The 26,991-nt window shown below is 47.8% G+C and overlaps 1 protein-coding gene across 1 annotated transcript; it reads left to right on the top strand.

The window, feature by feature from the left end:
* Positions 1-8,137: 8,137 nt before the first annotated feature.
* Positions 8,138-26,406, top strand: Rbp2 (retinol binding protein 2). The gene is made up of 4 exons (XM_052189300.1): positions 8,138-8,210; positions 16,926-17,104; positions 24,609-24,710; positions 26,356-26,406. Exons 1-4 carry the CDS (start codon positions 8,138-8,140, stop codon positions 26,404-26,406), a joined length of 405 nt encoding a protein of 134 aa, XP_052045260.1.
* Positions 26,407-26,991: the final 585 nt, after the last annotated feature.

Here is a 26,991-nt window from a genome sequence, read left to right as displayed (position 1 = left end):
TAACAGAGTTCCTGTGACAAGACCCCTGAAGGAACCAATAAGGAGGGAGAATCTCTTGGCTTACAGATTTAAAGAGCTCAGCGGTGGCCCCTTGGCTTCATGCACTTGAGCAGAACAGCGCCATTCATTTGTTATAAGTGCATGGTGGGAGGAAATGCTCACCTCACGCTTACAGGAGCAGCACAGGATGACATAAGAAGGAACCCGAACAAGCTGTGACCCAGTGACCTACTTCTTCCAACTAGACCCTGCTTCTCACTTTTCACCACTCCCAACAATGGCATCATATTATGGTTTCATGAACAGATCAATGGATTGATTAAGTCATCATCCAGTCACTTACCAAAAGCCCATCAGCTGATCATTGACCTCCCAATATATAGGGGTACGGAACTCATTTCATACCCCAGCCATAACAGCATGTTTGCTGCTCCTGCCTGAACATGCTTTCCCTGTACTCATATATTGAAAACTTTATTTGATGCAGCAGTATCGAGTGATGGGCCTTTTCCAAGGGGTCTAGCTAGTAAGGACTCTGTCCAGAAGTACTGACCAATGCCCTGTAAAGTATGTACAGGGGCCAGTTTGCCCTCCCTGACCCCTCCCACCTTTTATCAGTTAAGAATACAGCAAGAGGGTCTTCTCCACATGCCAATGCCTTGATCTTGGGCTTTCCAGACTCTAAAACCATGAGGGGACACATTTCTATCCTTTGTAAATTACATGTTGGGTTTCATGGATTAGCAGCAGAAAATGAGCTAAGACTGATGATATATTTTCCTTTTTGAGCTAAAGGTGAAAGGTAGAACATGCCTTTTGGATATAAGCGCATGTGCATCTGCCAACCCTGGAAACGTGCACAAGAAATCAGTGTGAGCAGGTTCCTCTGGCAGCCACCGCCGTGGGAAGTGAACACGGGTGGACCAATGTTTCAGCCTCTTCCTTTGCAAAGCGTTTGAATCAAGAGCTATGTAGATAAATCACCTCAAGAGTGAATAAAATATAAATCGATAAGCAAGAAGGAAGCAGATCGGATGTGTTGGTCTGGAAACATTTGCACAATGTATTAGGTATTCCTTTGATGAGGGACCGTTAATAGGAAGCAAATCCCAGGAGAGTGTGGTGATAAATAGCCACCAGAATCCCAAAGGTCCTGGAGGGGAGAGCAGGGCAGGCCCTCTGCAGAGGAGGTGAGGTAGTTTGCATTGGCCCTGGCCTTTAATGCACACTTGGTCCTCCTAAAAGGGGAGGGAAGGAACAAGATACAAGGGTCTCCTTCCTTGTACCTGGGACTAGTGAAGGCCTCCTGCCTCCCTGTTCTCTGCCATCTGGAGCAAAAGCAGGAAGCAGCAGGGGACCCTGTGGCTCGATGAATCTTCTCTACCCTCTTCCCTCTAAGGCCTGAAGCTGAAAACAAGTCTGCCAGTTCACACCCAATTCACACCAGCCCCTGAGCACTCAGTGTTACCTAGGAAGCCCTCCATCTGGTCTCCCATCCCTGTGGACGAGAACAGGCTTTCCTGGTTCCCGTGGCCTCAGAAGCGTATGGGGTAGGAAAAGGATATCCACGCTGGGTTGGTGTGATGGTTGCCATTGATTGCTGGCCTGATGGGATCTAGAATCATCTAAGAGACAAATCTCCAGGTACATCAGTGAGGAATTTTTCTAGACTGGGTTGAGGTGGGAAGAGCTATTCTAGCTGTGGGTAGCACCGCTCTGTGGGCTACAGGGGCCGACTTACTCCAAAAGAGAAAGCTGACTGAGCACTGTGGCTCACAATTTCTCAGGTATTTAGTGCCATAGCGGACAAGCACTACAAAGAGCTGGCGGCACCAGGGATCCTCACAGCAGCCGGGCCCTGGTCCAAACAGGTCCTTACTCCTCCCAAGACTCCCCACACACAGCGTCTGCCTTGAGGATGATGAGCCAGGTGGGAGGGAAGTCACAGCCATGACCATCCCTGCTCACTATTCCGGAGGCCTGGCTCTCCCAAGGAGTCCCCGGGGAGCCTGTGAGGCAGACCCTCCACCTGTCCTGGAGCCAGGTCCTTCTCTGTTCTCATTTATACACAGCCTTAGGGAGTGTGCGGTGAGATTGCTGCTTCCTAGCTCTGCCATGCTCTAGTGTATACAATACACACTTGCTTCTCATACTTTGCTGGGCATCAGAATCCTGTGTGAAGCTAATGGAGCACAGAGAGACCTAGGGTCTGCGGGGGGTGGGGGGCAGGGGGAGGGGCCAGATAAACCAGACAGAAGAGTTTCTAGGTTCAAATCCACCATTATCTGTGTGACCTTTGTGAATGCACCTAGCCTCTGTGAGCTTCAGAGCCTCCATCCTTAACGTGCGAACTCGGTGACACTCCCTCTTTATTGAAACAAGACTGGCCAAGTGCTCAGCACACAAAAGGCCACCATTGTCCTTCTGCTCATGGGTCAAACCACTTACTGGAACCTAACACTGAATAATAGAAGTTTTTGAATGGCGCATCTTCATTGATTTTTTTTTTTTTAGGACATCAAACACACTTGATAAATGGGTGGAGAGTACGTGGACCAATATCTTATTGATCAGTTCACCAACGCTTTTATTTAGCTTGAAGTCTTGAAGAGAAAAATTGCTAATAGTTCACAGCACCACTGGTGATCAAAGTCCTTCTGTCCTTCCAGCTCCAGAAGATACTCAGAGTTAGGGCTTACCACTGCAGAAAGACCCACCCCAGATCACATCGCAAGCAAGCAGCACTCCTTCTGCCTGTGTTTGCTCCCAGCTACCACCCTGCAGGCACTAAGCAAGGGGAAAAGGCAGGTGGTCCCTAAGCCCTCAGAGACAGCAGATAAACAGATTCTGCCTGGGCAGGCATTCCTTGGGTCCAGCAGAAGTGGGGCAGGGCAAGAAATAAAAGTTTCCACTGGGTACAGTTGCCAAGTACCCCTGGAGAGGTAAAGAACGCCCTATAGAAAGTGGTGCTTTGGACTGAAACCTTCAGCTCCTGCCTTCTCCAGACTGCAGGACCACTGAGAACCAGAGCAATGTCATCCCTGGGTCCCTGGGAGAAATGAGAATTTGTGACCTGGCTCTGCCTTCTGGGATGCAAATAGATAAGGCACCAGGCGGGCAAAAAGGCCTGAGACAAGGCCCAGCCCTGCCCGAGGCTTAAAGAAATCCCAGCTCCCCTTTCTCCTGGGTCCTGCAGACAAATCTAGTTGACTTTCTGATCCCACAGAAAGCACCTGGAGTAGGGCTAAAGTGACAGGGGCATTGCCTCAGAGGAGAGGCAGAGATGATGTCTTCCCAGAGACACTGAGAACATCCAACCCAGAGCCTTCTTCATTCTGAAGGACACATAGCTCCTTCCTTCGGAGGGAAGGAGGGGTTTGGGAAGAGTTCAAAGATGTAGCATTTGCCTAGGATGTGTGAGACCCTGGGCTTGAGTCTCAAGACAGGAAAACAACAAATCACACTGCGGAAGGAGGAAGAGGAGTGCAAGGTAGACTTGGGAGGACTTGGGCAGGTCTGGGCAAGGTTGCCCTGGTAAAGGGCGCCTCCCAGGCCAGCTTTCAGTGCTGTGAAGGCTTCATGCAGGCCTGGGCTTTTTGTTGAGCTCATCTCAGCTGACTGACTGATCTCAGATTCAACCTTCCCTTCTCTGTTCTCCAGAAAGCTCCATGCCAGCTAGTAATAGCTGGTAATTTACTGTAGGCTCAAGACTCACCTGAGGGAGTCCACCAAAGCAAGTAGGTACAAAATGGGATGCGCAAAGGTACCGTCAGAGTTGGAGGGAGGGTGGGCTAGGACTGGGCTTTGGAACTTAGGGCTCTGTTACCACTTCTAAGGTATGTGATTGTCCTTGAACATGTGGATGGCTGAGTGTTTAAGTGGCCACTGCTTTTCTCCCCCACTGTCCCTTACTATTCCTTCCAGTTTACCTCCATCCTCTATACATGGGTCAGAGATGGGAACATGTGGAAGCTCTGGTTTTTTTGGAAGGTGGGTGATGAATCAGGCCCTTGCAAGCAACTTGGGCTGTAGCCCCACCTCACTGCTGCTATCCCGGACAGACATTTATTAGATGCCAGGAACCATTCCAGGAGCCTTGGGGTCTTTTTCTCTATTTAAATTCTTAAAATGACAGACTTTGGAGAGGACTCGGTAGATGAAACCGTCTGCTACACAAGTATGGGCACCTGAGTTGGATCCAGGAAAGCCGCATTAAGAGAGCAGGCATTGTAGCACATCCGTCATGCCTGTGCTGGGGAAGCAGAGATTCTGTGGGTCACCTGATCAGCAAGCCCTGGGCCAGCGAGAGGCTCAGACTCCAACACCAAGATGGGAAGGGCTAGAAAGATGACTGATGGGTTAAGAACATTGCCTGCTCTTGCGGAGGACCCAGCTTCGATGGGGGTGGCTCCCAATCATCTGTAATTCCAGTTCCAGAAGGTCTGACACCCTTCCTCACCTCCACAGCACCTTGCATGCAACTCATGCACAGACATACATTCAAACAAAATACCTAGACACATAAAATTAAATTCTAATAAAAAAAACCCTAAAAGTAAGAGGAGTGATCCCTGAGGAGGGGTGATGTCCAAGATCATCTTCTGGCCTCTACACACATGTGCACACGCATGCACGCGCGCGCACACACACACACACACACACACACACACACGAACATGTACCCACTGTCTATCCTATTGCTTGTCTCTGTCTCTCTATCTCTCTGTCTGTCTGTCTTACAATGGCTAGAGAATAAATGCAAAAATCAAGGTAGGTAAGTGTCCAGGGGTCAAGGCCAAGAAGTGATACTTTCTTCAGCTTCTGTTATACAATAATTTTCACGTGTGATCCTGGGGCATGCAGAAATACACTTTCCTGGGTCTCACCCTGGACTTTAGGGAGGAGCTTAGCATCATGCATTCTGCTGTGCCCTCCTCGATGACTTGGAGGCTGGCCAGAGTTCAAGAACCGTGGCTCCAGAGGAGCCTCGTCAATTCTCAGGAGAATCTTTAAACAGCCGTGAACTCGCGGCAGCGTCCTGATCGCGATCACTGCACACCACCACACCACTCCGGCTCCCTTCCCACATGCCTGTTCTAGTGGGAGTCGGCAGAATGAGCTCTGGAGGCAAGGCTGAGAAAGGGGGAACTGTGCCCTGAAGACAAAGATGCCAAGCCTTCTGTGCCATCCTGGGCATCCATCAGTGGTCCATAGACGATAAGAAGAAGACAGTGTTCTGAGGACAGTGTTGGGTTACTGTGCCGTATCATGCAGCATCTTAGTGGCCAACATAACAAAGGTCCGAACAGCTGATTAGATAAACATCGGGTTTTGATACAAGACAACAGGGTCTTATACAGAGGAGATAAGGCCAACCCACATACTACAAACAAGGTGGACAGGGTTTCTTTATTGAAACCTCAACTTAAGTTGTCTGAGGTTGAGCTGAAAGGAGCCAGCACTGACCAGAAGTAACTAGGTAATTCACTTCAACAACAAACTTCTTGACAAGCTCTCAGTGATTTTTCTAGGGCAGGATAAAGTTTGGTCATGGGCAAGATGTCAACAGTTGCTTTTCCTTCTGCTCAAGCATTCGGACACTGAGGTTTGCAGACTGACAGATGAAAACCTAACCCTGGAAGTCCTGGATCCTTCCTGCTGCTGCCACCACCACCCAGCATAAATATACTGGCTTCATGGTTTGGTTTGGACTTTTGCTGAGGCTGATGGACTGACTGGTGTGTGTGTGCGTGCGTGCGTGCGTGCGTGCGTGCGTGTGTGTGTGTGTGTGTGTGTGTGTGTGTGTCTGTGTGTCTGTGTGTGTGTCTGTTTCTGTGTGTCTGTGTGTGTGTGTGTCTTCATCTTTGATAGACAAACTGTATTTAGACTAGGTTTAGAATTCTTGTTTAAAAGTATTTTCCTTCATTTATAGGAGGGTATCACTCCGTTGTTAGATTCTACCAGGGCTCTTGAAAAGCCTAAAGCCAACCCCACTGCTGTGCTGTTCTTTTATAGATGATCTGTTCTTTTATCTGCTTAGGTTTTTTTGCCCCCTGAGTTTTCACCACGGTATCTTCTGTGTTAGTACTGTCTTGCTTTCTGCTGCTATGATAAAACAGTCTGACCAAAAGCAACTTGAGGAGGTTTATTTGGCTTACACATCTGTATCACAGCTCATCAATGAGGGAAGTCAGGGCAAAACTCAAGACAGGAACCTAGAGGGAGGAGTCGAAGCAGAGAATAAGGCGGAACACTGCTAACTGGCTTACTCAGCCTGCTTTCTCATACAACCCAGGTCATGGCTGGCACATCCACAGAGGACTAGGCCCTCCCACACCAATAATTTATCAAGAAAATGCCCCACATACTCACTCAGAGGACAATCTGTTGGAGGCAATGTTTCAATTGAGGTTCCTATCTAGGATTGTGTCAAATTGACAAAAGCTAAGCAGTGTAGGCAACCTCTGAACAAAGTTCTCAGTGCTTCCATTTTACAGATACTCTCCTTAGTTGTATCTAATACACTATTTAGACCATATATTGCCTTTTTAATTGTAGCAACTATATATTTTTGTATTTTATATTAACACATGTGTCTGAGTATAGGTATGTATATTCCTTAACAACCATATTTTTTAATTTTTAAATTACTAACCATATTTTTTTGAGGCAGAATCTCACTGTGTAACTCTGGCTAACCTGGAACTTGCTAGTAAACCGGTTGGCCTGGAATTCATAGATATCCACCTGCCACCTTCTGAGTACTGGGATTAAAGGCATGTACCACTACAACCGGTAGTAATTCTGTTTCTTAAAATACCATTCTATGCCTTTTAAAGTTTTGGTGTGATTTTTGAATTTCCTTATTGATTTTAAATGTTTTCTAATAGCTATCTGAAACTCCTGGAAATCTGTATACTTCTGGAGGTGCTTGCTCTTGGCAATTGGCTGCACAATGTTTCCTGGTCCTGAGCCTATTTTTGATATGTCTTTACCACAGGGAACTCTGTCTGGCCTGGCTTGAAATGCATGCTTCCAGGTAGTTTTTTGCACTTGCTGAATCCCTTAGGTTAGTCCAGAAATCTAAATTCAAAGTCTAGACCAGGCCAAAGCGGAGGACTTCTTTTAACCCACGCAGAGGGTGAGCTAAAGACTCACGCTTTCTGTCTTGTATTTTGACTCCTGTGCAACTTCACTGAAGCAATCGCCCCTCAAGAGATGGGGTTTTCTGTATGTTTCCCTTCTTGTCTTACATCAGCACCCCAATACCTCCTTTCCCATTTACATACAAGCTTCCAGCTCACCACAATTAACAGCCATTCTTGTCTCCAGCACACACCCCTCCCCCACCTACCCCCCCATCCCCACCCCCATCCCCCGCAACCAGGCCAGCCTTCTTTATATTCTTGCATGCAAGACTTTGGGGGGGACTGTTTTAAAGTGCTTACATCTGAATGTGGAGGGCAAATGATGAGTCCCCAAAGGTCTTTTCTGTCCCACTCTGCTGTCACAGGTGACAGTTCATTTTCCTGGCTCTGTCTTTTACAAATCATCTTGGGCTTATCATTTATCTTCCCGGAGCCTTGCTGATCTGCAGACTGTGTATCTGTGGGGTTGGGGGAGGGCTCTTAAATAGCCCACAGAGCTTTTGTGAACTGAGACAAAATGAGGCTCACGTGTGGCCCAGCACAGAGACAGTTCCATGGATATAAGATCCACCGTCAGTTTCACTAGCCAACTCAGTGTCGGTTATGTCATGGGCAGGTCTGGCCCCAGTGTCCTGCAGAACGTGTGGGTTTGTTTTCCTTAGGAACTGTATGGAATGTTCTCTGTGGGGCCAGGGTCTCTGTGGTAGGCCAGCCAGCCTAAAATGAGCTACTCCAGTGCAGGGTGTCATGGAGATCACTGGGACACGCATACCTGGCAACAGCTGGACTTTGTGCCTGGACTGCCACAGACCTGTTGAACTTTGCAAAGGCAAGGGCAGTTCCTTTGAATAGGGCTTATGACCTTTGACTCTATTATCTTTATATGCCTGGTCCACTAAGCTATAAAAGCAGTAATGCTTAGCACAGTCTCCCTACAGCCTGTTCCTTCACGGTCACCAAACGTCCACATCAAACCAAAGGCCACCATCATGTCGAAGGACCAGAATGGAACCTGGGAAATGGAGAGCAATGAGAACTTTGACGGCTATATGAAGGCCCTAGGTAAGAGGTGAAGGGGATTGGGAGGCAAGGGACATTAAGAGGACAGCAGACTGGTTGACGAGGAGGTGCTAGTGTGGGACTCACCAGAGCTGTGTGCAAACCCTCTCTCCAGAGTTATAGCAGTGCAAAATCAGCTAAGTCCTAGGAAATCTCTGAGACTGTTTTCCTACCTCAAAATAATAAAGGTATGTGATGAGGTTAAAACGTCCTTTGCACAGCGCATGGCTCACAGAAAACACACACTGAATGGAGGATACATACACATGTGTACACGTACTCCACACAGCACATGCACATGCACACACACCATGACTGGTGTCAGTCTGCCCTGACAGGACATCGTAGTCAGTCTCCTGCCTTGCCATCACCAGCTCATGGAGAACAGGTTGAGTCAGACATCACCACCAATGACTCCCGCTTGAGTTTTCCCCAGCCTTGACATAGGAAGCACTCAAGGACCAGCCATCCAATGCTGGTCTCTACCTCGAGACATTCAGGCTCTCAGAGGCTGAGGGTCTTTTGTCACCAGACTCAAATCACTCACTGCTTATCCAAATTCTGCACTGGGCTCCAGGCCAGGGGCTGCTAATCTGTTTTGTGTCCTGAGTCAGTGACAGCGCTGGTCTGTAGGTCTCCCCTGGTGTTGGCAGAAACATGTGGTCCAGGCCACCTCTGGGATGTGCTTGGAAGAAGATGGAGTGTGTCGCCACAGGGGACCTCCAAATAATGGCACTGGGCAAGGATCTTAGCTACTGAACTTCTTCCCTACAACAGCACCCTGGTCTCCTTTTCTGCCTTGAAATTCCCCATGTACAGAGTTGCATCCCTGCTCGTGGGGAGCCACACACGTGTGAGAGAAAGGGCTGTACATGGCCACAGATACTTTGGATGTGGTGGTGAGAAGCATCTCTAAGAATGGGCCTGTACGGCCTTTTTCTGTAACAAAGCAAAGACAGGCAAAAATACTCTTCTTAGGGTTCCACCTACTAGGGTTAAGATACCAGATAAATTGGGACGTATAACAGGGCATAGGCCAAAAGGAAATATTCCTGTCACACTCCTGTTTAGCGACATGAGTGGAAATGGATTCCTGAACCCATATATGTAGCCAATTAGAGCATAGTTCAGAACCATAGTTTTGAACATTATCACATAGATGAGGTAAGTAAGCCCAGAGTGAGTATAGCCTGTGCCATGCCCAAGACGTCCTCTGTGATGTGGGATCAGGTCCTTGGCATTCCAGGGCCTTGATTTTTCCATCTACCAAATAGGGATAATGACATGTGTATTGTGGTTTCTCTAGTGGTGCTGGGTACAGTTGTGATTTTGAACAACGGAAACTCTTATCACATGGGCTATTTGGAAGCACCGTGGTTTCATAGATGTGCTAGACAACCCAGGCACATAGATTATTAACATTAATTATTAACATAGAAAGCAACTTGCCTTTTGTTGTTTGCTTAAACGATATCAATTCCAAGATGGAATTGCAAGATGGTCTAGTGAGTAAAAAACTCTTGGCACACAAGCCCCAGGACCTGACTTTAATCCCTGAAACCTATAATTGAAGGAAAAACACCAACTCAAAAGCTGCCTTCCACATACACGCCATAGCACATGCATGCCACCAACCCCCACCCACTCACCACCCATGCCCATACACACACAATGATAATACTTCACAAAAATATTTCCTAGTTGACTTTAGAGATAACACCCAGTTCCACTTTAGGGTCGGGCCCCTTGGATAGACTCCTAAAGTCCAGCGCCTCAGTCTGAAGGTGGAAGGCAAACATTCCCATCCTCCACTAAGGCTACACCTTCATCTCACTAAAGAAACCCTCTCTCTACCTCTGGCTTCCTCTTTTATACAAGCTTGCACCTCATTGGGCACAAGGGACTTACAAGTTGTGACATTTAGGTACTTCCGGGTTGATGTTCCTAATCCTTAGCATCAATCGCTTACTGTCTCTTTGGGCTTTAGTAATAATGTGCAATCGAACGTCATGTTAGACTGGTCTCACTGTAATGAGCCGATTTGAGTCAACCCTTTGTAGCAGGTCCCTGCTCTGAAGACTGCATCTGGCACTTTATGGACTGAGCTGACTACCACAGGAGGATAGCTCTAGCTAAACACAGAATGTGGGTGTCTTTGTGTTAGCTTTGCCCAGATGTTGATAGATCTCTGTCTCAGGCTCCTAAGGACTTGCCTTACCTTGGTGACACCACAATACCCTGCACAAAAATACCTTATGCCGAGTCACTTTCCCAGCACCGAGGCAGGACATCTGATTTCCTTCTGCTACCCATGGGCAGGGTGGGGCTGGCAGTGACTAATGTCAAGAGACTCAGCCAAAAGCATATGAGGAGTGGCCGATCTGTCAGTCTAACCTGCCAAAAGCAGCTCCACTGATCTGTTTAATTTCTGCCACACCCAACTGAAATGCAAGGTTGCTTTCCCAAGGCTGGGAAATCAATGAGGCTTGCCTCGGTGCCCTTCTGTGCACTTGGCATTTGAGATGAGCATTGCAGAGATCTTTGCAAATCCCCAGATATGTAAATACCACCAGGGGTGGCATTGTTCTCTGCTTATGAACCATCACTTTCTTGGACTTTATATCTCTGTCCATCAATAAGGAAATTGGCTTTCTCTGGGGGCCTGGATCTTTGTGTCGTAGGGAGGAAGACACTGTTGAGATGCTTCTCTGAGCAGGAACCTGTCTTTGTCAATAGTCCAGTGGCTCACTAGATATGATCTCCCCCACACATGACTCAGGTACTGACCTCAGCAGAATGACATGTCACAGCAACCTTTGAGTTTACCTCAAATTAACAAAGTCATTAAGAGCTCAAGGGTGAGTGTCCAGGATGATACAGTGGTGCCTCCTGCACCACTAGGCACACCAAGTCTTTGCTAGATTCTCTCTGACCTTGAAGAAAGCAGCTTGGAAGTCCTATCACTCAAGAGCTCTCTCATGCCCTGAGGTCCTCCCTTAGACCAGAAAATGGAGGAGTGGCAGAGATGTCTTCAATTCCAAAGAAGGGCCAGGTAGAGCTATAAAAAGAAGATTCTGATGATGTGACAGAGACAGGAACAGAGTCCATCAACTCTGCCCAAGATAGAGACTCACCTAGCTGCCACAACGAGGCATCGGCAGCTGCTTCTAGAAGCAGTGAATGTACCATGTGCAGTAGGACCCAAGTTGCTCTGCTCTTGAGACCAGGCAGGTGCAGAACATCAAGATGGTCTCATCCAAATGCTGTTACTTTGTAAAACCAACAAACAAGCAAACAAAAAAAACCTCATCATGTCTGAAGTAGGTAAAATCATCTAAGTACAGTCATCTTTAGTTGTGTCTCATTGGTCTAGGGTCTAGGATCTCCATGGTGGTCCTTGCTTAAAGGCTCTCGTCCAATGCAAAGGGATAGTGGCTGGGGCTGGAGCCTTTTTGAAGCTATTTCCACTCCAGCTGGCTGGTGACTAAGACCTTACTTAACTGTGGCTGAGGACATCTACATGGTCTCCCCATATGGTATGGAGATTTTCACAGCATGTGGCTGTGCCCAAAGAGGGGAGGCAGGGGTGTATGGTCTTTGTGACCCACTGTCCGAAACCACCAAGTGTCTCTTTCAGTGGTACTCTTTCACCTGTTGGTCCGAGTGGTACATTCCCCTTCCCTACTCATAGAGCCATACCAGAGATCTCACTCCTCGGAGAGAAGAATGGGATACAGCCAGCTAGAAAAATACTATCTGTCATAGATGGGACGCCAGATAATCTTAGACCTTGGCCAGTAAGTGTCCACAGTTATTAAATGGAAAGCAGAGGGGGAAAAAAGCCCCAGTATAGGAGCAGTGAAGACTTTCCAAGTTCTTCAGGATAGGGTGTTAGAGAAAGTAAAAGAATCCAAGCAGAGAGAGAGAGAGAGAGAGAGAGTCGGGCCTGGCCATGGTCACGTGCAGAGTCATAGACATGGGATACCAAAGAGTTGTCTCTTCAGAGCTGAAGGGGAAGGAGAAGAGAGTGTAAGATACATCAGATGTTTAGCACAGCGAACCACGAGTGAGCTTCATCCTCCAAGCACAGAGGACTGCCTCCAGGGCAGAAGTATGTGAGGCCGCCACACTAGCCCAGGCAGTCATGTATTGCCTCCAATGGCACGGAACTGGAAGGGTGGTTGAATGGCCCTGGAAGATGGGGAAAACTGTCATTAAGAATGGGTGTGGAGACAGCCAGAGAAGGAAGGGGAGACTAGATATGGAGACTGGGTAGCAAAGACACTGGGAAGAGGCAGCCCTGAAAATAGATAATCATCTTGTAACCTCCTCAGTGGAGATGGTGACAGAGTTGCATCCTAAAATTAGCTGGGCAGGATCAGAGTTTGATGATCTTTTATTCTACCCTTTGTCCCTGTTTGGGAAAGAAAATCTTATCTCAGTTTCTGACAGATGGTGAGGGCCACTTTTTTTTTCATTTAACGCAATATACATAGACTTTTAAAAAACAACATCTACTTCAAACAGTATGGTAGGTTTCTAGTAAGCTCAGCACCAGGAAAGGGGTATCTCTAGAGACAGAAATCAGACAGCCCCTGTTTGCTTGTTTTCTTTTGTGTTTTTTGTCTGGTTGGTTGGTTGGTTTGGTTTTTTCAAGACAGGGTTTCTCTGTGTAGCTATGGCTGTCCTGGATCTCACTCTGTAGACCAGGCTGGCCTTGAACTCAGAAATCCACCTGCCTCGGCCTCCCAAGTGCTGGGATTACAGGTGTGCGCCACCACCACCTGGCAGCCCCCGTTGAATGCTCTCTGCAGAAAATGTTTCCTGAACATCTGCAAAGTGGGAAATCCCATTCTAGCTTCTGTCTTTGCATTTGTTTTTCTTTCCTGCTCTGTTATATTTGCGAGGTGCCAAGTAACAAACTCCAAAGCTTTCAGTGGACCGTCAGCCGTTATCATGGGCACATGTTATTTTCATGCCACAAGGAGCACTGTGTTAGAGTCTTGTATTCAACTATTTCTTCTTAACTAACTCAGATTTCAACAATATATTGAGTACCTACAATACACTGGGAACTCTTCTGGTCACTGGTGATGGAGTGGTTGGTAAGAGGATGGTCCCCTACCCTGTGGAATTGATCTTCTGGATGGAGAGAGGAAGAGAGGGGGACTGAGAAAGAGCACCAGACACTGTGCGAGATGACTTTAGGTGATGCAAGTGTTTTAAAGAAAATGGAAAAGAACAATGTGTGAGGTGCGGCAAAGTTCAAGGAAGAGGACTTAAAGAGTTGACAGTGCGTAAGGCCAGAGTTTGAAGATGAGTTGTGTCCCCGAAACAAGGGACAGTAAGAGCAAACGATTGTATCCAAGAAGGTAGACGACAGGAAGGCTGGGGTGTGGCAGTGTACAGATAGTTGGAAGATAAGAGGCTGAGGGTGGAGAGAGAGAGGCAGAGGTTAGACCAAGAATTCTGTTTTTTCTATTTGGCTTCTTATACTCACTACACACCCAAGCCTATCGTAGATACGAACATGGAAACCCTAGAGCCTAGACTTGGGCCTGAGGGTAGACGGGATATTTCCCTTTGGATGAGATAAGGAATTGGAAGCCCAGAGAAGAAATCCCTGGGGAATTTCCCAGGGACACATGGGGCTAGGAAATGGCCGGGCCCAGAGTTCTAACAACATGCCAACCCTTTCTTTTAAACTCTATTTTAAACAGAGTGAGGGCACCAGGTGGTGGTGGGAGGGGACTTCATTCTGAGCAGAGCTAGTTGGGATGATGGGGATATCCAAAGTAGAGAGACAGCATCTTCAGAAACACTGTAAGAGGGTCACTTGGGGTACCTAATTGACGATCAATCAGTCTGATGGCCTAAGAAAGAGACGATTGTACAAAACTCTGGATTTCTGCTGGTATTGACAAGCCAACAAAATTATTCAAATCATCAGAGTCTTAATTGCCCTATGTGATCTCTGGACTTTCAAATGGAGAAATCCTGAGGTGGAAAAGGCCAGGTGACGAAGATGCTTGCTTCGCCCTCCTCTGGCCTCACTGGCATGTGCTGGATGGACACTTGTACCCTGACAGCTCTCCCAGTGGAGGACATTGGACTGAGGGTGCAGAGTGCAAGCCCAGGGTCACCAGCCTGCCTGCAATAGCCGGGGAGGAGTGAAGGAAGAAGCAGGCAGGGGCCAGGCTAACTCCCTTCTAAACGTGTCCTCTGGAGGAGGAAATGGTATGGAAAAAAGAAAAAAGAAAAAAAGAAAATTGCTCTTCCACCCGGCTTCCCCTTATTGCCTGCAAGTGTCGATGATTTGAGAATTAAGGAGTCTAGGTTCAAAGCCCATAGAGTCTGCACTTTGAGCAGCCCTCAGATTTTCCATGATGGATCCCCGTGCATCTCCGCTCTTTAATTTACAAAGTGCACCTGCCCTTTTTAGCGTGCAACTTTAGCTTTCCTCGCAAGCACATTACAAGGCATCTTAATGTCGAGGCGCGAGCTCGTACCTCAGCTTTATGACTTGCATTGTTCAAAAGGCAGTTATGAAAAGTGTGCTTAATAAAGTCACTTGGCTGGTGTTGATTTGCTCTTCCGCAGCAGCAGCCGTGAGCCACGTATATTATTCAGAAATAGCTTGTCTCTGGACCTTCCTTCTGAGATAGGAATTCACTTCACCTGGCTATAAATCAGGCTCGGAGATACCTTTAATATAGAAAAGCAGATAGAAACCAAACTTGATAACGCTAGTGTCAAAGTACCATATCCGGAAACAGTTTCCTCTGCAAAGTCCAAAGAGAAAGTACTTGTGTGTGTATGTGTGTGTGTGTGTGTGTTGTGGGCGCGCGTGCACTCAACACACATACACACATTTGTGTTCTATAGCTACATTTAAACCCTTTTGATTAGAAATATCTAACAAGAAATCCACCAGCAGACTCTTTGGCTTCATTCCCCAGGATGGAGCAGAGGTGACATGATTAACTGGTTTGTGCAAACGCTAAAGGGTGGCCAAGAGGCCAAGTCATTTTTCAATCTGGAGGCGAAGCAGTGCTTGCTTCCATTTGCATAGGGACACTAATAGCACTCTCCCAGCCCTTGTCAGGAAGATTGACTCCGCAGCTGTTGCCAGGACACACCCGTTCTCTCAGCAACTGGCCGATTCCGCGGCCACCCCCTTTTCTAGGCAACTCGGGACTAGCAATAATTTTTTGCAGTGATTCCCTTTTCCAGGCAGCCCTGGACAAGCAGTAATTTTCCCTGGGGAGCCTTAGCTATGAATGACGAACAGGCTACATTTATAGGGACACAGCGAAGCCAGCCGGGTGATGCTGAGCCCCGACATTTAAATTCTCTGGGTCGTGATTTCTCCTTTCACAGAGCGAATATAGATTTGCTCACTAAAGAACAGTTTGTTCTCCACAATTTCCATTCTTCTGTAGTAGTTGCCTGGGGGCACTCCCCTTTCTTTTCATTTGGGTAACAGCATCCTTTTCCTACATCCTAAGGATGACTGCAAGAGCTCTGGGAGCACAGCAGGGACTTCAGTATGGACGGCTTGGAGCAAATGCCACTGACCAAGCAAACTAGAGGGAGGAAGGTGACCCAGCCCAGCCCGGAAAATGTCCCACCAGGCTGGATAAAGGGCCCCATGGCAGCTGCAGCTATAGGGTCCAGTAGCTGTAGGGATACATAAATATGCTCTGAAACTTTTGCATTGGACTAAGCTGATCTGGTCCCCAGGGAACACCCCCCAAAAATGACAAAGACAACAATGGAGCCTTGTGTGCAGTGCATACGTGCAAGCACCTGGGTACCTTGCATAGCCTTTCCCACCAAGCCTGCTGACTCCTTGCCACAATGACAAGACGAAATGAGCTTTCCCTCCCTGTCCTTGTTCCCCGCTTCCCCGGGGAAACTAAGGTTCTGAAGGGGAAAGAAGCTTCTGCAAGGTCACAGAGCTGGGAAATTGGGAGTGACCCGCCCTTTGCCCTCCATTCTTTTGTGCCAGGGTTTCTAAACTGTGGCATGCACAGAGTGAATGGGAAGGGTTTGCACTTCTTTTTTTTTTTATTTGATATATTTTGTATTTACATTTCAAATGATTTCCCCTTTTCTAGCCCCCCACTCCCCGAAAGTCCCACAAGCCCCCTTCTCTCCCTCTGTCCTCCCACCCACCCCTTCCCACTTCCCCGTTCTGGTTTTGCCGAATACTGCTTCACTGAGTCTTTCCAGAACAGGGGGCCACTCTTCCTTTCTTCTTGTACCTCATTTGATGTGTGGATTATGTTTGCACTTCTAATGGGTTTCCTTGTTCCATTGCTAGGGCTGCTGCTACTGCTGCTGCTGCTGCTGCTGCTGGTGCTGCTGCTGCTGCTGGCAGTAGTCCAAGGTCCTGGCTTTAGCACCCACTATCCCAGACCACACTCCTCCATTAACAAATCCATACTATCTGAGCACCTACTATGACCATAGACCTAAGGCTGGTTCTGGTGGTGGGGGCGACACACGGAGCAAAACTAGGCAGGGGGCAGAAAAATCAAGCCCATGATAGAGTCATGTGTAAGACAACTAACTCCTGCTTCTTGCATGTGTAAAGAAATGTGGCGTATCCTCGGTATGTGTAACTATCACACATACCGAGTGCTTTGCCTCGTTAAAAAAATGAATGAGTCTGGGTGCACACATCATAACCTTCCCTACTCCCTCTGCCAACAGATATTGATTTTGCCACCCGCAAGATCGCGGTGTGTCTGAGTCAGACGAAGATTATCACTCAGGATGGTGATAACTTCAAGACGAAAACCAACAGCACGTTCCGCAACTACGACCTGGATTTCACCGTCGGGGTGGAGTTTGACGAACACACAAAGGGGCTGGACGGCCGGAAAGTCAAGGTACTTCTGGGTGGGTGGGTTTGTTTTCACTGGGGCTGTTCGAGCAGAGGCTGGATTTCTAGCTTCACCGTGCAACAAGTCCAGGAAGGTTCAGGTCAGGCTAAGGTAAGCGGGGCCAGAATGGACTTAGTGAGGTTGATAAGGGGTAATTAATGAAGGGCTAAGTAGGGAGAGGCAGGGAAGGGAGGGAGCAGAGGCCTCGGACCATGTGAGAAATTAAGATTACATGGCTGAGCAAACAGCTGAAAGAGAGCAAGATAGAATGTTCTGGAAATGAATAACTACAGAGCCCAGCCAAGCAGTTTACCTGAGTGTAAAGGCGGCCATGCCGGGCCAGCCCTGCCCAAGAAAAGATCAGAAGATCGGGCCTCCTGGTACCTGTTGGGTTGTTTGGTTTGGGTTTGGGGCAGTTATTTTGTTTGTTTTTGTTGTTGTTTGTTTTTTGTTTTGGGGGGGGTGGCTTTTTTAAGGAGTCCCTGAGAATTCAGGTGTTTTGACATGTAACACTCACTCTTTTAGATGATCCGATTGGTCAAATCTCTTTTTAGGAAATCATGAGGCAGATGAAATAAAGAAAAAAACTCAGTAGACTCAGTAGAGTCAGTAATCCAGTCTCTGTGACTTGTGGCTTCTGTCCTAGCAGAGACCGAACTCCAGGGCCAGGACCTAGGAAACCGTGCTGGGGTCACAGGCTATACTTCCATATTGGGATTACATTACAGTAGCTCTCCCTCCGCCACGCTCTCGCTTCCCATCATTTCCATTAGCCGTGCAGTCCAAAAGCAGAAAATGGAAAATTCCAGAAATAAGCAACCCCTGAGGTTTAAAGTGCACGCCATAGGTAGCAGGATGCAGTCTCCCTTGCCTGCTCCGTCCTGTCCGGGATGTTAGTCATTTCTTCCCCAGCCTATCCACCCTGTGTACATTACCCACCCACCAGTCCGTTGGTCGCCACGTTAGTTCTGTGGAATATTCTACCCGAGATTACACTGAGGCTATTGGAACACACATGATTGATGACCGGGGACTGCTGTATTTGCACTGGTCACCCCTGAAAGCACACAGACGACAACTCTCACCTGAAGGTGAAGGATTGTCTCTGAGCCTGAGACCTTGACTCTCAGCAAAGGTAGTAGGCCTCTGCATGGAGCAGCTGTTCGTGAGTGAATCAGAGGCTGCTGAGCGGCAGGCAAACGTGGGGGGAGAGACGTGGAGGCCGCAGTAGCTCCTCCATGATGCTGTGTGGGATCACTGCCCAGTGGCCTGCTCCTCACACTTCACACGTGTTCCAGGGTTTGGTTGTCCAAATCAAACCACACCTGGTCAGGGCCCTCCTAACAGGAAGAAGGGAGGCTTAATCTCAGTCCTACTTAAAGACTGTCCTTCCTCAACCTTAGCATCATAGCTCTGGGGCTGATAGAGAAAACCTGGAAGGGCTCCTGGTTTGCCTCTTATCACAGTGACCATTGACTGCACTGCTCACGGCCATGCAGTTTACACAAGGCTGGAAATTCGCAGCATTCTCCGGGCCAACTTGGTTACAAGGCTCTGGAACAGAGAAGAATGGAACGGAATACACTGCCTGTGGCAAAGGAGCCCTCCTCTCCAGCAAAGGGCTAGGGATGACACAGTGACACAGGACCTTCCACCCTTGTCTGCCCATTCACCACAGCTGCCTCCTCCCAGGGGAACCACTGGCCTGTTCCTCCAGGAGCTCTTCCCAAGTCTCAGATCTCTCCCAAAGTGAGGGACTCAGTTCTGGTTCCTCTCCTGGCCTGGAAGGATTAGCAATTGACTAGCTGGAGTGTTTTCACTCTACCAAGACAGAGACCATAGAGAGCGAAGGAGAAGTTCTACAAATACTCTTGTCTGGTTGCTTTTACTTCCCTTAGTGTTTGGCTATTGCAAGTGGCAGCTGTAAGCAGGGGGCCAGCATTAAGTGGTTCCCTCTAATGTCGCTGACCCTGTGCCAGTCTCAGAAATGGGGACCCTTAGCCAACAGGTGTTAGAGCTCCCCTGTAGGTTAGAAATCCAGATTTCTTAACCCTTAACACTGACCATTGTTAGAGCCTTCAGCCCAAGACTGTGAGCTTCTTGGCTCACAAGAAAGACTTGACCAGAGCAGTTAGCTGTCATCACCAGGATCCTTCCCAAGGCATTCCTGGAGTGTTCAAGATGACTGGTGCCGCCGTAAGGGCAGTCCAACTGGCTGTTGGACAGACAGACAGACCATTTGTCTGAAGGAGTGAAGGCAGCAAGGGAGAGTGCAGTGAGTGCTAATTAGGGAATCAAATTAACCCATGACCCAACATCTTCACTTATTCACACACACACACACACACACACACACACACTTAACACCAGAAAGAGTGCTTACCATAAGAATTAATCATCAATCAGTAGTAATTTAAATGCATTTTAATAGTGCTTAACACCCTCCCCAGGCTCCAGTGCTTAACACACTCCCCAAGAAGTAATAGCCTCTCTTTCCTACCTCAGGAGGAAACGCTCTTATTCTGTGGAAAGAAGGGCACATCTTTCAGTCAAATGTCCTGGCACTCATAGTCTCCTCTATCAGGGGAAATGAGATTTAATGCTTTTTTTGCTAAAAAAAAATTAATTAATTAATTAATTTCAAATAGAGTTGTTTTTTTTTAAAAAAAAAAAAAAAGGACAGAGGTAAAAAGTATTTTGGAGCTCTTCCGCTGGAGCCTTCCTGAAATAAAAAGCCCAGAAGGCCCACTTCAGGTCCCTTGCTGTAGGGCTGTGAGGTGATGGGTCACAAGCCTTTTCTGAACTGTGGCCAGAAGCTAATTCATCAGACTCCAGAACTAATAGGAAAATCTACCTCTGAAGGTTTGCATATCACCACTGTTGCAGGCGAATCAGTTCTTGATTCGTTTCCCTGTTCCTTGTGGTGTGAGGCGAGGCTTCTTGAAAGCTAACCCACTCCGCTCTGACAAGAGAATCCCCTCTTCCTGACACAAGTCACGTCCTTCAGCCCTTTCCTGATTCTGAAAAATTCTACTTGTCGACACCTAGTCACACCTTCACCCCACCCACCTCACCCTTCCCAGTCTCCCTCCTCTCTAAGATCATCACTTAGTATCACTGCAGGGAGAAACGTTCCTTTTACCCATACCTTGTCTCTTCTTTGCCTGCAACAGAAAGCCAGAGATAGCAATCTCTCTCCATTTCCATCTCTGACTGTCTCTGTCTCTCTTACACACACACACACACACACATATGCACCAACAACAACAATTTTAAGAAAAGGGGGCCATGAATTTGAAAAGGGTACGTGAGAAGTTTTGGAAGGCAGATAGAGAAGGGGGAAATGATAAAATTATAATTTCAAAACAATTTTTTAAAGAAACAGGATAGTCTTTTATAAGTCTGTGGTTTAGTTATTGACTCTCACAGACTAAACATTGAGCCACCAGCACCTGTACCTCATTTGACATAAAGAGCTTTTTTGAGAAATGCTGACATTGGAAGTGTGAGAGGCAAAGTCACAGTAGGCCTCCACCCCCACCTCCATTCTGTCCAAACCCTGCCCTTTCCGGAGCTCTCTCCCTGTCCATCTTTCTCACTCAAAAGTTATGGCTGCAGATCTTTCAAAAACAGTTTGAGTCTGCTTTTAAAACCTCTTCAGACACGGGAATGAGGTCAGCAACTAAAAGCTGGGCATGATGGCCAACGCTGTAACCCCAGCACTCTGTGAAGATGCAGCTGGTTCCAGGCAGCATGGAAGATATACTGAGGAGGAGGAGGGGTAAGGAGAGGAGGAGGGAAAGTGGGGGAAGAAGAGGGACAGAGGGGGAGGAGGAGGAAGAGAAGAGGAGGAGGGGGAGGAGGAGGACGAGGAGGAGGGAAAGGAAGATAAAGGCAATTAAATTAATAAGAAATGTGAGCTTTGGGGGTTGGTTCATTTAACCATTCTTGTAGTTCTGCCTCTCACTGTCTCGTGTAGGAGTGAGCCCGCAATCTTGCAGCCATTACTGTGATTCATTGGTAACCAATTTACTTTTGGGTCAGGATAACTTTGGGTTTTGCTGCCCAGTATGAGTTATTAAAATGAAATATTAGGGCAGCCCTCCCTGCACTAGCATTTTCTGCATTCTGTGAAGTTTGCTGAGTGCCAACTGCCTGCCAAGCCTGTGTCAGTGAGACACGTGTCACGTTGAGCTGGAGCCCCCTTCCTGTCCTCTGGGATCTCAGCCTCATATGGAAGATAGACAAACAGGTAGGGTCTGCTGCATGTTCCCCTTGCAGGGCATGTGTGCACTCTGCTGCGACCTCCTCTAAGGCAGGAGGTGCATGGGCTTCCCTCAAGACTCTGTCTCAGGGAAAGTGTCTACCACAGACTCAGGGGTCAGTGCCAACTACTGTGCTCAGTTTCATAGCAGTCACCAACAGCCACACAGTCACCAACAACACCAACAGCCACCAACAGCCACCCACAGCCACACAACCACCAACAAGCACACAGCCACCAATAGACACACAGCCACCAACAGCCACACAGCCACCAACAGCCACATAACCACCCACAGTATCAACAGACACACGACACCAACAGCACCCACCAACAGCCACCAACAGCCACACAGCCACCAACAGCCACATAACCACCCACAGTATCAACAGACACACAGCCACCAACAGCACCCACCAAGAGCCACCCACAGCCACTGAACCACTAACAGCCACACAGCCACCAACAGTCACACAGCCACCAACAGCCACACAGCCACCAATAGCGTCTCCTTTCCTGAGCTCCGCCTAGGAATGGATGCATCAATGCAGTCACGTGCACTGGGACTTCCAGTACAATGCAGTATGGGAGGAAGGAGAAAAGAAGACATATTCATTATCTAAGAAGAGTTCTTATCTGTCAACTAGGGAAGCAATGGGATCCAACAATGAGAAGAAATAGCAGATGCATTTTCCAGATACATCTTCCTCCCAGAGGAACCAGAAGACCTATGAACTTCTCTAAGTCCCTCGGAGATATAAAGTTTCAGATGCCCTTGGAGGAGGAAGAGACTTTTTTTTTCTTTTAAAGAAAGCACAGAATTTTAAAGTTTTTATTTACATTGGTATTTTTGTCTCTGCTCCCATGTACGTTTGTGTGAGGGTGCCAGATCCCTTGGAACTGGAGTTACGGACAGTTGTGAGCTGCCATGTGGGTGCTAGGATTTGAACCCAGGTCCTTTAGAGAGCAGCAGCCAGGGCTCTTAACCGCTGAGCCGTCCAGCCCCAGCACAGAATATTTTATTTAAAACTAGACTTGGGGACTGTGACTGCATGGATGGCTACAGCTCTGTTTTGTTTTTCTCCAACAGTAAATGTGGAGTGTTCTTTGTGCCTTGGTGGCTTAGCTCAGTCCCTTCACAGGGATAATCGCTGCTCAGGATTTCTCTTACTTCCTTGCCTACGACAGGGCCTAAGCAGAGGAATACACACACACCCTCACCTGGTTCCCCCCCCTTATGCACACTGCTTAGTGTCTCGCGTTTTCAAGCATTTAAACAACTGGCTCCGGTTGTATTCTTTCTATGGCTGTGCAGCAGGGAAGAATCGCAACATATTTAACCAGCCACCCACTGACAGACCTTATGAAGCATCCAGCCCTTTGCTGTAACAAACAATCCTGTGATGCCTCAAGGAGGAACGGGGAGGGATAAAACTGTGCGTCAAGCATACATTATGGTCAAGGTCAAATATTATTTTAGAAAACAGGTAGGTTTAACAATCTGTAGAAAGCAGGTTTGTATAATGCACAAGGAGAAGAAAAAAAAAACCCTACGAGTCAGTTTATCATCAGTAGGGTTTACAAGACGTAGGGGAAAAAAAACAACAGTGTCAGGTCCTCGGCCTAATTTTGTTCAGAGAGATACCAGGCGGTTTGTGCATACATAAAAAACAAACAAACAACCCAGCTGTGTGACGCTCACAGGAAGTAAGACACCCACGGTGGGGAAGGACAGAAACATCAGCAGGTGCAGTGGGCAAGCCTGATCTGGGTGCCAAGGGACTGAGAGGGAAATGGGTCTCTATGGAGTTGTGTGTACACAGGGCCTTGCAGCCTCCTGGGTGCCGGAGGGCCTGCGGCTTCTCCTTCTCCTGGTCAGCTCGGTTGGGCTGGAGTGGAGGATAGCATTCATGAATTCTGCTATGCTTCTGTACTGTTAGCATCCCTACACAGAGAAAAGCTGCACACAAGCAGGTTCTAGGTGACGGGACTACGTGGAGCCACAGGTGCAGCTCCCTAGTTAAGTAGGAAGCCTCTCTGTATGCATTCTCACATACTATGGACAAGGCTCAAAGTGGAACCCCTGCAGGAAATTTAGGTCAAAAAAATAAGGGCAGGGGGCTGGAGAGATGGCTCAGCGGTTAAGAGCACCAACTGCTCTTCTGAAGGTCCTGAGTTCGAATCCCAGCAACCACATGGTGGCTCACAACCATCTGTAATGAGATCAGATGTCCTCTTCTGGTACGTCTAAAGACAGCTACAGTATACTTACATATAATAAATAAATCTTTTAAAAAAGGGGGGGGCAGTATCATCAGAGATGATAATCCTAGCACCTGGGAAGCAGAGGCAGGAAGGTCAAGAGTTCAAGGTCATCCTCATCACAAAATGAGTTCATGGCTAGCCAGGGCTACATGAGATCCTGCTTAAAACACACACGCACACACACACAACTAAACGAGTATGGAATAGGGAATTTTCAAATAATAAATTAAAAATTATGTAAAATAAGTATTAAAAGCAAAACCATAAGCAAAACTATGTGCAATTCCGTATTTTGAAAGCTAGTCTAAAAGTTCTCACAAAAGATTTCTCTTCCCACCATCCCCAGGTGAGGGTGCACAGCCCTCTCCTTGGTTACTAAATCTTTGATCTTTGACCACATGATTAATTGGATCTGAGAAGCAGTCTTATCAGCATCTCTGCTGCTATTTGTGAAGTAGAATATCTCTTCTTCGGTTTAAAAGCCATCTACTACAAGAGTTCCCCCTGTAAGCCCCCGGTTCATATGCTTGGTTGGCATGGCCTGTTAGGTTAATGATCTTTTTATTGATTTACAGAGGCCCTTTATATATAAGGACATCAAGTCTTTACTGATATGCTACAGCTCTTTTTCCCTGTTGGTTATTTGTCTGTTGACTTTGAGGTATTTTCCCTTCCAGAAATTCTACCTTGTTAATAGTTGAATTCATCATCTTGCCTTTGCTAGCTCAAAGTGCTATTTTTACCTTATAATAAAACGGTTGAGTCGAATTCCTTAGAAGAGAATACAGCCAAGCTGGAGAAACCAGCGTGGCTGGAACGGAGGGTATAGGTAGAATGAGACTGGATGGTCCCTGGGGTCATGGAGACAGGACGCCGCCCCATGGGCAGGGAGGAGCCTGGAAGAGCTAGCAGGGACGGAAGCTGCAGATTGTTCAGTCTCCGAAGGCCATTGTGTGATTTGCTTGACCTCTGTCTTTGCAGACCCTAGTCACCTGGGAAGGCAACACCCTCGTGTGTGTGCAGAAAGGGGAGAAGGAGAACCGCGGCTGGAAGCAGTGGGTGGAGGGAGACAAGCTGTACCTGGTAAGCCCTGGGGTGGGCCTGTCCCGCACTCACCTGGCCAGGCCATGTGACAAGAAAAATGGCCCTGGGCTCCAGCCAAATACATTTGGTCCTATAGTCAGAAAGCCTTTCCCATCTGGCTCAGGGGACTCTAGGAAGAAATCTATATGGCCGTTTCTGTGAATAGCTGCAATTAAAAAAAAAAAAAAGAAAGAAAGTTTAAAATGCTGAGTTAGGAAAGCAAGATCCAAGGAGAAATGAAGAGAACCTGCCAACGAGCAGCTGGGGGGGGGGGGGGCGGGGGGGAAGGCAAGCCGTGGAATTAAGCCACCCGGAGGAGGACAGGACCAGGCATCCTGTCAGTTACTGGGGGCCCCGGGGACTGGCAGCATGAGGGGGCATTGACCTCTCACTCTCAGGCATGGTGGACCTGATCCCACTCCTGTGAAGCTGATTCGTTACTAGAACAGAACAGAAGGGACGGACAATGGCCGCCATCCATCAATAAACTATCACGGCCTAGACAGCTTTATTTTTCATTCTTCAATCTTCACAGCAATTTATGGGCCCCTCAATGGAATAGTAAGAGAAGTTTCACTCTCTCAAACATCCAGCTACTCATTTGCTAAATGAATGGCTCATTCAGCAAACACCTCCTCACTCACTCACTCACTCACTCACTCACTCATCTATGGAATCAGGCAGGTACCCGGCTCTAAGGGCAACATGAATGACCCCAAGATGCCCTTCAGATCCGAGCTAACTTAGCCTGAGATCTTTACTGCTGTCTGTTAGTGACATGCGTGTCATTTCCAGCGTTTTCCACTGGCAGCTTTCCCTACCTGCTGTGGCTTAACTGATGGATTTGATTTTTTTTAATTTTTATTTATTTATTTATTTGTTTGTTTGTTTGTTTGTTTGTTTATAGACCGGGTTTCTCTGGCTGTCCAGGAACTCACTCTGTAGACCAGGCTGGCCTTGAATTCAGAAATCTGCCTGTCTCTGCCTCCCAAGTGCTGGGATTAAAGGCATGCGCCACCACCGCCAGGCAGATTTGATTTTTAACTATAGGGCCATCTGCAACAGCACCTGTGGCTGAGAACAGAGTCATCGTCAACTGGACAAGTTTAGTGGCCTCCCTCATGCCCACTTCCCCTCCTCCTTCAGGGTTCAGTAAGATGCAGATAAGGCCTGAGGGTCTCTCCACCTCCGTGAAGAGTGGGGGACCCCATCAGCTACCATGTAGGCAGACCAGGGGAGCCCCTCTGAAGCTACCACCCTGTTGTTGGGCCGCTGCTAACCACCTGCCTAATATGTCTCCACGTTGTCCTTCCCTTCCTCTTGGCTCCGTCACCTTTTAACAAATTAGCCAGTATTGCTTTAATCACGAGAGTAGGACAGATCCCACCCAAGAGGGTCATTACTTTGCATTTTTCATTTTTAGAGTTGTCCAAGCTCAATTTGAGTGTCAAAAATCAAATTACTGCTACCCTGCAGGGCATGGCAGCCGATTGGGTCTGTGAGGGACACTTGGCCCAGAACAGCTAAATGTCCTCTTCGGTCTAGCCCCACCCACCTGCCAGACAGTAAGAGGGCCAGTTGCTGGGCACAAAGAAGGCTGAGTGGGTGGGACAGGACGGGCACTCACCGGCTTTCTGACTTGCAGGAGCTGACCTGCGGCGACCAGGTGTGTCGACAAGTGTTCAAAAAGAAGTGATGGGCGCAGCGGAAGCCGCGAACACGTGCAGAGTTCTCCGACATTCTGGAAAGCAGCAATGTGGGGACTCTCCAGTTCCTGACAGAACCCCTGCCTCCCACCTCCTATCCCCCACGCCACCCTCTACCCCCCACTTATATCTCCTGCCTGGATTTTAAACAGAGTGTATAAAAGGAACCTACCTCCCACCTTGGAACCTGTTATTAAATAAAGAAACAAAATGTCCTCTCATCCTTCTAAAGGCTTTCGTCTTTTCTTCCTAGCTGTCCATCTCAGATGGCCGCTGCCCGCCAGGCTTGCGTTGTCCTTGGTTTCATTTCATTTGTTTCTTCTTCTCTGGTTGTTTTGTTGGTGGTATTAGGAATGTCTTCTAGATAACACTGCTGATTCCTGAACATCTCCTCTGGGGGACATTCCTATGGAGAGATGCATATCACTTCTCCAACACTCTATATTCCAATTCATCTGCCTTCTGGTTTGCACCCGGTCCTTAGCTCACTGAGCGGAACTGCCCCACCCCTGCCCCAGCCCCAGCCCCAGCCCCAGCCAAGCGCAGCAGTCTACAATGTCAGCCGCTCTTAGTGC

Source organism: Apodemus sylvaticus, chromosome 7 (assembly GCF_947179515.1).
Source record: "Apodemus sylvaticus chromosome 7, mApoSyl1.1, whole genome shotgun sequence".
NCBI classification, from domain to species: domain Eukaryota; kingdom Metazoa; phylum Chordata; class Mammalia; order Rodentia; family Muridae; genus Apodemus; species Apodemus sylvaticus.
The sequence above is the reverse complement of the archived record's forward strand: the minus strand, read 5'-3'. Positions and strand labels throughout refer to the sequence as shown.